Raw genomic sequence first — 10,918 nt, 5'->3', positions numbered from 1 at the left:
CCCCTCACTTGGCAACTGGGAGTCCCGGTTCCTGACCTGTGGATGAGATCTGTATGGGTGAAAAAAAAAAAAAAAAAAGATCTGGGATGTCAATACCGAGACCTGCCGCTACTCCTTCCCCCAAGTGTCAGATACGGCTCGCGTCACCTTCCGCCAGTCGAACATCCAGTCGGAATGGATTGACCAGGTCCGGCCGCAGCTCTATGAAGACCCGGACATCCCGACATTGCAAGTGGCTTCCTGCTCGCTCTCTGGCAACCAGGAGGTCTATGTGTGGGATGTCCGCCGGCCTCTTCTTCCCTTGTATGCCGTTCGCGCGCACAAGGACCAGCCGACCGACATCTGGATGGGCGACGAGGGCGACTCCATGTGGTCCTGTGGCAAAGACGGCATCTTCTGCCGGCTACCCATGGCCACTTGTGCGTACCTCCTTCTTTCGTACCTCCTCTTCCTGTCTCCCTCTCGCTCTGACCCATAGTCTGTTTCCGTCATGCGTGTTTGTCCATTTGGGGATGGGCGAAACGCGCGCGCACACGCTCACACACACACACACACACACACTCGCATGGGCGGAAATATCTCCTTCCCCCTTCACGCAAACACAGATGGCATTTGTATCCCCGACTCCCTGTCACCGGCCTCGCTCTCGTGGGCCGCCGACGGGAGCCTCTTCTCTCTTGGGCCAGCGGCCGAGGGAGATCGCAGCCTGCTGGACACCGGGCTGTCCATCCCGGCGTCCACATTGCTCGGGCCATTGCTCGGTGAGTTTCCCGGATCGACGCCGGTGGCTGGCCCCGGCAGCGGGGGCCCCCCGCCGGCGCCCCCGCTGCCGGACGGCCTGCTTCACGGTGCCGGGCACCGCCATGGGACCTCCCTCTATCCACGCGGGGGTCAAGCATACTCCTCCTCCGACAGCCTGTTTGACTCGGCCCTGGATGATACATACAGCTCGGCCTCTCTGAGCCTGTCGGCCCCGCCTTCTCCCACTGAGCGCCACTCGACATCCGCCTCGCCACCCAACAATGCCGGGACCGCGGGCAATACCCTGTCTCCGGCTCGGGGCCGCACACAGCCCAGTGTCCGCGGGGCGGCGGGGCCCCCTGGCTCGCCGGATCTTGGCGACGCCATGGGTGAGGAGTTTGACCCCCGGCTCCGGTCGCTGCTGGATCCGGCCCCAGGCCCGGCACCCACACTCAGCCGGGCGTCCTCCTTCCTGGATCTGGACCGGGCTGCCGCGCGTGATGATGCCTTCTACGAGTGTGTTCATCCATCCTCAAGAGCCCGTCTGCTGATGCTGCCTCTCCCCTTCACCCTCAACTCACCTACATATCTGTGCTCCCCGCGCGCCTCCCCCGCCCCCCCCCCCTCCCGCCGCCCCTCTACTCCTCGGGCACAGGACTGGCTACGCGTCGGAATATGTGGCGGAGTTCATCTCCGAAACACATCTCCTTCTGAGCGGGGCCCTCAATGAGTCGAGCCACTCGATGCCCGACTCGGAGGGTCTGCATCCGGCAGCCAATGGCTCCCTTCCCCATGTGCGCTTGCCTGCCGCGATCGGAGCACATCACTCACCTGCCTCTGACCTTCTGCTTTGCCATGCATTCCCCCCCCCCCCCCCCCCCCCCCCGCCCGCAACGTGCAGAGGCGCTTGACTCCGGCGCATTTGCCAGCCCGGCGGGTGGTCGTCCGGAAATCCGCCCACGAGATGATGCCCCAACTGGGTGCCATCTTGCCGACGTGGACCTTCGACTGGCGGACTTTCTGCCACCTGGCGGATGCCTACATCATCAGCCTGGACGGGGCTTTGACGACCGGGCCACGCACCCTCTCCCAGGCCCTCGAGTGGAATGCCCGCCTGGCTGAGGAGGCCCGTGAGCCGGCGCATGTGGCGGCCAATTGGCGGCTGCTGGCCGAAATCTTTTCCCGAGTGCCCAGCTTGACTCCGTCCACGCTATCGGGCCCGGAAGAGGCCACACCTCTGTTGGCTTGGTCGGGCGCAGAGCAGACCCTATTCCCTCTGGCCGATCCCCCTGCCGGGGAGTCCGCCCAGCAGACGCAGGCAGTTGCCTTGGCCCGGCGGGCCCGGCGCGATGCAATGCTTTCCGGGGCGGGGCTGTCAATTCGCGCGCTGGATGCCACCCTGTCCCGAGGGCACATGTGTGCTGGAGGCATTGCGGCGGCTGCCAACTGCAATGTCATCGGTTGCCCCTCGGGCGCGGCCGCTGACCACGCCGAGCTCCCGGCCGATGGCCAGTTGCAATATGTGGCCCCGGGATCGGATCGATCTTCCCTCGACGGCCCGCCGCAGGTGATTGTCTTCCCCCCTTCACCGGGCAGTAGGGGAAGACCGGGGCCTCCAGCGCGTATGGCGGCTCCCGGTGCCGGGTTCCGCATCTTTGGCGCCGGCATTTCTTGCCCTCATGACACCCTCCCGGAGGACAGACCCCCGGCACATGGCCAATCTAATGTGCCTGACACCGTGCGTTGTATCCCCCTTCGTGCTTTTTCGCGCTCGCTGCCCCCCCCCCCTTTCTTCCCTCCCTCCCTGTGCCTCTCTTTGTGTTTCTGTTTCCCCCATCCCCCCATCCCCCCATTTGAGCTCGCCTCACGGGTGCCACTTTCTCTGCCCCCAACCGTGGCCCCTTCACCCTGACACACCCTGCCCCCGGTCCTGCCTTGGGTGCATGGGACCCAGCCCTTGCTTTGGCGTCCGGGTCGGGGCCCTGCATCACCGATGCCCGAGCGGCCAATCTCCCTGGACCCTCTGGGTTCCATCACGGCCGCCATGCTGCACATTGCCGATGGCCGTGGCCCGACCAATGCCACCGGTGCCGACATCCCGACCGGGGATGGTGAGTCCCTGGTGTCACGCTGCACCCTTGCTGTGCCGGCCTTCGCCAAGTCTGCCCTGCTGCGCATGCTCGACCTCTACACGGAGCTTGGCCATGTGCAAATGTGCGCCACGGTGGTCTTGCTATTGCGCCATGCCCCGGCCCCGGTGCTGGCGCAAGTTGCCCCGCCAGCCCGTCTGGAGCAATGGCTCCTGGCGTATGTGGACCTTTTGCGGCGCTTCCGCAAACATGTCACCGCAGCCAGCCTCATCAGGACTGCCCCCCTGCCGGCGGTCAGCCAGCTGTCCCAGCAATTCACCTCTGTGCAGGTGGGCTGCTCACATTGCCTGGCCAGCATTTCCCCGACGGCGGCGGTTTTGGAAACCTCGGGCATCCCTCTGGGGGATGTTCGAGCTGGTCACCGGGCCCGTCGGCGTTTGTGCGCCCGCTGCCGCCAGGCCCCGGCCAGGTGCAGCGTCTGCCGAGACCCGATTGGCGGCCTGGCGTCTTGGTGCATGGGCTGCGGGCATGGGGCACATGTGCACTGCTCGCGCCGGTGGTATGCTCGATTTGTGTCCTGTCCCTCGGGCTGCGGGCATATTTGCGTCCTGCGACCGACCACCGGAGCGGTGGATGCCGCGCGGCGTCTTCTTCACAAGGCCGCCGCCCCGGCCACCGGCCCCGCCGCCTCTGCCTCTTTCTCGGCGGAGGGAGACCCCGAGCTGGGCCACGGTGGTGGCGGTGATGATGATGATGATGACGATGATGATGATGATGGCGATGATGATGATGATGGCGATGATGACAAGTTCGCCATCCCCTGGCAGTCATCGCTGCCCGGGCAGAAGTTGGATTCGTCCCACTGCTCGGACACCCCAGGCTATGTTGGATCCACGTGCGTGGCATTGGTCCCGATGCCGGCGTCAGCTCTGGCCACTGCCCGGCGCCCGGTCCCGCCCGGACCGGCGGCCGCCCTGCGGCGTCCCGGGATGCTCCCCTCCTCCGGAACGCTCATCATCATGGATCGCCCGACCGGCTCAGGTATGTACCCTCCCTTTTCACGCGCCCTTGGCCTTGCCTCGCCTCCTGCCTGTCCTCCATCTGCCTCTTTTTGCAGACACTCATTTTGCATTTTTCCTCCCTCGCCAGAATCGGCCCCGCATCGTCCGGCTGCCATGCCGGCTGCCACCTCGCAGCCGGTTGCCCCTGCAGCCCAAGCGACTCCAGCAGCGTCAGCCACCTCGGCAGTCTCCGCGGCCAGCCCTGCACTCCTCATGGCATCCCTGCTACGACGGGCTGGCCCTGGACAAGGCTCGACAGGGCTTGGTGCACGGTAATATACGGCTATGCTCTCCCCTCCCCCCCCCCCCCCCCCCCCTCATCATTTTTTTACTCATATGTGATAATGTGACTGTGCGCGCGTGTGTATGCTGTTGTGCTCGACTCTGGCCAAGTGTGTTCGTATTTGTATTCACGGGAGGTCGTGCCCCTAACAAGCGCCATTCATGCAAGGGATGGCCAGGCAAATGCCAGAAGGACCAGGAGACGTGGGAGAAGGCCATGCGGCTGGCAGGCCGGACGGGGGGAAGAAGGAGGAGGAAGAGGAGGAGAAAAACAAGAGGAAAGTCGTGAGCACGCGCACACATGCATGTAGACACACACACACACACACACACACGTCACCGCCGCATCAGAGCACCATCAATCAACTCCCAGAATCGGGGGACAAGGTTGGAGCCGGGGTTGGACATCTGCTGCCCCGACCCGGATGGACGCTCCACCTGAAGGACCTTCAGGTTCCAGCGCTTCAAGTTGTCGTCCAACTGGGTGCCCGCATTGTTGAAGTACAGACCAAGGGCTGAATGGGCGCATGCGTCAGCGGAAGCACCAAGAGGAGGGGGCAGAGAGAGAGGGTGGCAGGAGAAAGGGGGAAAAGCAAGAAGCACATGCGCATTTGCAAGCAAAGACGCACAGCGGTTGAAAATGTCGGCTGGGGTGTTCCAGCCGGCGGGCCACGTTCGCCACTGCCACTCCTTGCCATTGGCAATCACACAGATGACCTTGTCCCTGGAGCGACCAATCACCGGAGCAGAGAGGCAGGGAAAGGGACAGGGAAAGGGACAGGGAAAGAGAGTGCGGCCGGGCAACAAAAAGGAGCGTCAGCCAGCCGAGAATGGCTTCATCGGAAAGGGGAAGGAAGATCGCATGACGCACCAGTCCCCAGGCTGGGGGTTGTCCTTGAAGATGAATGTCACAGTGCGGCCGCCAGCGGCGCCCGGAGCATTGCCAGGGCCCGCAGCCCCCGCAGCGCCAGGCCGTACGCCTGGGCCGAGAGTGCGCTCGACCTTGAAGGAGCCGCGCTGGATCTCCGATCGCGGGATGGCCGTATGCGGGATGTACCTGCTCAAGTGGGGTGGTCAGTCGCGGTCGGCCCCCAGGACCCCCGAAGGGAGGCGGGCGAGGAGGAAAGTGAGAGAAAAAAGCAACAGCAGCAACAGCAGCAACAGCAGCAGCGACAGCAGCAGCAGCAGCAGCGACAGCAGCTCAGGGCAGAGGGAAACGCACTTGCTCTCTGTGAAGAAGGGCTTGATGTTCTGCAAGGTCAGGAGCGCGGACGTGCCAGAGGGAACCACAATGATGAAGGTATTGTCAGCTGGCCAGTTGCCGGATCCGGCCAAATCCCTGGCCACCGGGTGCCCCGAGGAGCGACTCCGCCCGGAGCCAGGAGCCCCGCTTGCCGTGGCGGAAGAGCCGCCCGCCACGGGCCGGGCGCCAGGGGCCTTGCTGCCGGTGCGCCCAGCGGCCCCGGCAAGTGCACTTGGATGCCGCGATCCAGCGGCCGCGGCCGATTGCTTAGCCTGACTATCCAGGCTCTTGAGAACCTGCTGCACCGATTCGAACGACTGCCAGGAGAAGAGGCCGGGCGGGGCAGAAAGGTTAGAATATGTCGGCCGGTGCTCAGGTTTGCCGAAGGGCTGGAACACACCCCGGTTGAATCCGACAGCAGGTAATTGTGACGATTGACAAAGACCCGCTCGAGGCCATGCGGATCACCGTAGTCGAAGGCCGCGCCCGAAGGGACCGACATGCCGGACTCGCTGTGAGGCAGGGGGGGGGGGAAGTCGGGCAAATAGACGAGCAGGAGGGAAAGGGCACACACACACACATACAGACACACACACACACACACGCAGACGGCGCACATGGCGGGGAGGGCGAGGTCAGACGGGAAGGAGGCAACATCCAAAACTGCAGGCCCGGTGGCAGCAGGGGCAAAGACGCACTCATGACGACGGCGCTTCAGGGCAGCCGGGCCGGTGTCAGCCTGACCAGCGAGGCGGCCGCCAGCGCCAGCAGCCCCAGCTCCAGCCGGCCCGGCCGACATGCAAACGGCCACCTCACTGGCCCCGGTCAGGTACTTGGTGATGTCGGTCCGGTCGACCAGGAAAACCGTGGAAAAGCCGGCCACCTTGGCCTCATTGGTGTAAGTCACCGTATCTGTGGCCCGATGCTCCAGCAGGAACCACACCACATCCAGGGGGTAGGGGTCCTGCTGGCCGAACAGACGCCGGAAGTTGGTCGGCATGGCTCGGGGGAAGGACAATTCCCGCCCATCCGGCGATGCTGAGGCTGGGAAGACGAGCAGGTCTCCCTCCAGTCGGGCGCGTTCTCCACGCATGGTGATCTCCCGGAGGAGGGCCGCCACGTCGACCGACGCCGAGGAGCTGGCGACACCGGCATCCGCGGGAGCCGCGGGGGTGGTGCTGGCGGAAGCCGTGGACATCAGCGGAGGCCGGTCGCACGAGACGAGGCTGAATTTCGGGGTGACAGGAGAGCCAAGCGGGAGGGGGAGGGAGGGAGGGAGGGAGGGGGGGCGGGGAGCCGGCAGAGAGCAGCACGGGCGCAGAGAGTAAAGGAGAGGAGAAGGAGGAAAGCGGGCGCTAGTGAAAACGGGCGGTGTAGATCCCCCCGGGAGCCGGGCCCAAGTTGGGCTGCGGGGGCCGAAAAAAAAAAAAAGAGACCTGCAATAACCACAGGAAGGCGGGAAAGCTAGCCCAAGCGTGGGCATCCAACCGGAGGAATGCCAACGCATTCGGCCGAAACGTACCAGTGTGACCGGATCGTGTGATTGGCGCCTCGGCTCCCTTCTCCAAGCTGTGGTCGTCCGTTGGTGCCTAACAATCCCGAGAATCCTGCTCCACTCCACCCGCCCTCCACAGCATCCGAAGGACCCAAGCAGCAAGCAGAGCAGGGGGGGGGGGAGGATCTTGCCCAGCCCGAGCAGCGACGGGCTCCGGCCCGACTTGGAGCCTTCTCCCAAAGAGGATGATGCTCACCTTGATCGGGCCCATCCAGGCAGGATATCTCCCCGCCTGAGTGATGCCCCGCCTTCCTCCTTGCCTCTCGGTGACATCCTCCTCGCCCTCGCCGTTGCACAGCCCAGCGCCATGTCAGCAATCCCTCCCTGTGATACGCCTGACCGCCTGACTGATCCGTATGTCACTTTGCCGGCAGCCGGCGAGCCGGTGGATGCGGGCACGGCCAGCTACCCGGCCGACCTGCCCGTCAGCCCGAGCTGCCTGGCTGACTTGCGGCTGAATCATCCCCGCTTCGTTCGAGCCACCGGGCTCTATGTGACCAGGTCGACCCTCGGCCCGGAGGTGGGCCTGGGTCTTTTTGCGGCACGCCGCCTGCCAGCTGGCCAAGTGATCGCAGTCTACGGTGGCATCCTGCCGACCGAATGGGTATGCCGCCTCCCCCCCCCCCCCCCCCCCCCCCCCCCCCTTCCCCCCGTTCCGACTCGCAGAGACATCTGCAACCTAAGGGCACCCTGTCGCTGCCACTGCCGCGTTGCGCTTGATCTCCAGTTTCCTGACCCTTGCACTGACATCCTCCTGCTTCCTTTGCCGGGTCGCGGATCCCAGGCCATCCACCGGTCCAACCAGCCGGATTGGGACCAATGCCTTGCGTTCACCATGGAGCTGGCCGATCCAGAAACCGGCATCAACGCCGGCGCCGCCCCACCTTGGGTCGATGCTGGGCCACTGCTACAGTCCATGCCTGCCCGGTATATCAACCACAGTTCGCGCGCCGACCGACGGAATGTGGCGTGGCGCCGACGCCCGCACCTCCTCTTGGCTGAGGTAATTACCCTGCGTGATATCCAGCCCGGGGAGGAGCTTTTCGCCGATTACGGCCCGCAGTATTGGACCGCTGGGCCGGCTCCGGTGAATGAGTAGGACACACAGGGGGAAAGAGGGAGAAGGATAAAGGGAGATCGGAAAATAGATGAAGACGCATCGCTATTGCTATATTGTGAAGAGGAGAGAGAGAGAGAGAGAGAGAGGGGGGGGGTGCGGGGAGGGGAAGGGACATGGTGCATAGGCGTGCATCGGCACACACGCGCGCACACACGTGTGCAGAGAGGATGCTCACGTCGCCGAGAGGCGGTGGACAAATGACTCGTCAAGGCGAGAAGACCTGCATCAACGTGCAAACACGCGCATACACACAGACACACACACATACACACAGAGAGAGAGAGAGAGGGGAAGATACATATAGACATACATATGAGCATTGCTCATGCTTGCTACATTCCCTCCTGAGAAGATAAATGAGACAAATGCCGGAGCAAGGGCAGGGACACTGGAGAACAGAGTGGAAAGGAGAGAGAGAGAGGGGGGGGGGGAAGGGAGGGGAACTGTAGAAGCGGGGGCGAAAATGTCCTATCCAAGACAGTAAGACCCCGCCGCAGGGGGGAGAATATGATACAATGGTGGTTCTGGGCACCTCCCCTTGAGCGATGGACACGGGGGCATGGGAGCGATTGCGTGAGCATGCCTTTCGCGTCCCGACCGCAAGGAGCAGAGAAAAGGGGGCCGTCTGGGATCTGAAACAAGGAGGGGGAAAGCATGGATGGGTGCCTAGTTGAGGTCTGAGAGGGCCGCCGGAGAACCAAAGTCGAAGAGAAATGAGAGGGGGAGGGAGGGGAAGAAGGAAGTAGCGTGCGCATGCAGATGGTGAGTAAAGAGGGCAGTGAGCGACCGGGGCAGAGGGAGAGAGGGAGGGAGAGAGAGAGAGAGAGAGAGGAGAGCGATCGCTGGAACCCAAAGGGAAGGAAGGGCAATCAACGTACAGCTCCAGCTGGTGTCCCGATCGCGCATTGACCGGTCCAGATAGTCCTGATTGAAGCGAGTGAAGGAGGCAAACTGCTCGGCCATCTGGTTTTGCAGGATGATGGCAAACTCCTCGCGCAGGTGGCGCTCTCGCTCGTCGGCAGCCCGGGAAACCAAGCTTCGAGCCTGCTCCTGAGTGAATAGCGGCTTGCCGGTGGCCGGATGAAGGAAGATCTCCTCATCGGAACCACCGACATCCGATGCCGACAGCGAGGAGGAGCCCAGGCCAGGAACGCGCACGGGGCCAGTGGGGGGCGCGGTGACTTGGACATTGCGCGAGCCGCAAGAGAGGCACGCGCCAACGGCCCCGGCCGCAGTCAGCCCCATTCCGGGAGACGAGGACAGTGGGCTGAATGGCGGCGAGCTGGCTGGCGCGGAGCCGCCGGAAAACCCGAGCGACCGGAGGACCGGCGACACGGAGTCCATGTCCAGGTCGACGCTGGACCGCCGGGCCCGGGGGGGCGGCGATGCGTTGCCAGCCGCCGGGGCTCCCGAGTGGCGATGGGCTCGCGAAAGCCGGTTCAGACGCTTGCGCGCCGTCTGGGCGAGCGCACCCTGTGCTTCATGCACGAAGGAATCCGAATCGAAGGGCTGGCTCGGGACAAAGCAGCGCAGGTGCTCCGGCTCGGAGGCCAGGCGCGTGCCACCATTCGAGCCCCCGGCACCGGGAGGGTTGCTGTTGCCACCGGCCGAGGGGCCGGCACCCGTGGAAGCAGAGCCAACACGCGCGCGCGCCGTGGCCGGGCGCACAATGCCACCGGCCATCGAGTCGCCCGTGGAGGAGGCCTCCTGTGTCCCGAGAGATGCGTCATCATCGGGAGGAGGAGAGGGAGCCGTGCGGCGGCGACCGCCCGCAATCGCGGTGGACGGCCGAGGAGGGGGAGACCCACGTGAGGGTGTTCCCGGCGCGCGCGAAGACCCCGGGAAGGCGGCATGCCGATCGGTCGAGATGCCAAAAGCATTGGCTGCATGGGATGCCAGCGGGTCCAGCACGGGCGACAAGTGGTGATCGGTCATGCCGATGTCCGGGGAATCCATTGCCCCCGGCCAGGGGGAAGAGGGAACCGCGGCATTATAGACAAGACTATCGAAGACACGAGCCAGCCCAGTGGAAAGAGGCGGAGGGGAAGGGGGCGATTCCAGGTGAGTGGAGAGAGAAAGAGAGAAGAAGAGAGAAGAAGAGAGAAGAAGAGAGAAGAAGAGATAGGGAGGAGGAGAGGAAGAGAAGAAGGGATGTGGAGGAGGGGAAGGAGAGAAGGAGAGAGAAGGCGGATGAAGGCAGCGAAAGCAACCAACACTATGTGTGCAAAGGGGGGGGGGGGGGGGGGGGGCACGCACCGACAACGCTTAGGCACACCAATCATCGACCCGGAGACACGGGCCGCATTCGGATAGTGATGTGGATAGTGCGGGTCGATGAGCATGGAGGCGTCGCCGGCAGCATCCGGAGCTGCCGGGGCTGGCAGTGCGGCGCCTTGAGCCGGGACCTGGAAGGCCAGCTCGTAGTCGAACGGCCGCTTGGAGAGCATGTGGAGGGGACACGCACGCGCGCCGGGTCGTTGCTCGCCTGAATGTGAAAGGGAGTTAGGAAAATGCACGGAAGGCGAGGGGCGGCGGAGGAGAAAAAGAAAGGAAAAGGCTTGAAAAGCCCGGACGCACCTTCTCGGTGAAGGGGCAGGAGGGAAAGGCAGCGGGAGGAGGGGGGGGGAGCGAAAGGGGTGGGAAGAGGCGGGTCGGTGTGTATGTGTGTATGTGTGTGCGCGGGGGGGAGGAGGGTGAGGAGGAGGAGGAGGGGAGTGGGTAGCCTTCTCCGGGCGGAGGCTGGGGGTGAAGGGGATGCCGAAGAAGTCCTCCAAACAACGCGGGAAGGACTCTGTTCGCTATCCGACGCCGGGGGCCCGTGCTGGC

At 64.2% G+C, this 10,918-nt stretch overlaps 4 protein-coding genes across 4 annotated transcripts in view; 2 read left to right on the top strand and 2 right to left on the bottom strand.

The window, feature by feature from the left end:
* Positions 1–4,198, top strand: part of H696_02997 (hypothetical protein) — an 8,155-nt gene extending 3,957 nt beyond the window's left edge. The window contains exons 4-9 of the mRNA XM_009496882.1: positions 132–419; positions 606–1,257; positions 1,397–1,535; positions 1,643–2,479; positions 2,696–3,872; positions 3,981–4,198. Of these exons, the coding sequence (XP_009495157.1) occupies positions 132–419; positions 606–1,257; positions 1,397–1,535; positions 1,643–2,479; positions 2,696–3,872; positions 3,981–4,168 (3,281 nt within the window). The 3' untranslated portion in view covers positions 4,169–4,198. The remainder of the gene's footprint in view (positions 1–131; positions 420–605; positions 1,258–1,396; positions 1,536–1,642; positions 2,480–2,695; positions 3,873–3,980) is intronic.
* Positions 4,199–4,490: 292 nt separating this feature from the next.
* On the bottom strand, positions 4,491–6,677 carry H696_02996 (hypothetical protein). The gene is made up of 6 exons (XM_009496881.1): positions 6,116–6,677; positions 5,818–5,929; positions 5,397–5,734; positions 5,046–5,231; positions 4,804–4,898; positions 4,491–4,689 (listed from the first exon to the last, which is right to left on the bottom strand). The coding sequence occupies exons 1-6, from the start codon at positions 6,613–6,615 to the stop codon at positions 4,511–4,513; spliced, it is 1,410 nt and encodes a 469-aa protein (XP_009495156.1). The 5' UTR covers positions 6,616–6,677; the 3' UTR covers positions 4,491–4,510.
* A 521-nt stretch (positions 6,678–7,198) lies between these two features.
* H696_02995 (hypothetical protein) lies at positions 7,199–8,137 on the top strand. The gene is made up of 2 exons (XM_009496880.1): positions 7,199–7,576; positions 7,757–8,137. Exons 1-2 carry the CDS (start codon positions 7,280–7,282, stop codon positions 8,069–8,071), a joined length of 612 nt encoding a protein of 203 aa, XP_009495155.1. The 5' UTR covers positions 7,199–7,279; the 3' UTR covers positions 8,072–8,137.
* A 621-nt stretch (positions 8,138–8,758) lies between these two features.
* H696_02994 (hypothetical protein) lies at positions 8,759–10,837 on the bottom strand (the record flags this gene model as incomplete). Its single annotated transcript, XM_009496879.1, has 4 exons — positions 10,670–10,837; positions 10,349–10,577; positions 8,971–10,094; positions 8,759–8,769 (listed from the first exon to the last, which is right to left on the bottom strand). The coding sequence occupies exons 2-4, from the start codon at positions 10,537–10,539 to the stop codon at positions 8,759–8,761; spliced, it is 1,326 nt and encodes a 441-aa protein (XP_009495154.1). The 5' UTR covers positions 10,540–10,577; positions 10,670–10,837.
* Positions 10,838–10,918: the final 81 nt, after the last annotated feature.

Source organism: Fonticula alba (assembly GCF_000388065.1).
Source record: "Fonticula alba strain ATCC 38817 unplaced genomic scaffold supercont2.4, whole genome shotgun sequence".
Classification (NCBI taxonomy): Eukaryota; order Rotosphaerida; family Fonticulaceae; genus Fonticula; species Fonticula alba.
This window is presented reverse-complemented; position numbering and strand designations above follow the sequence as displayed.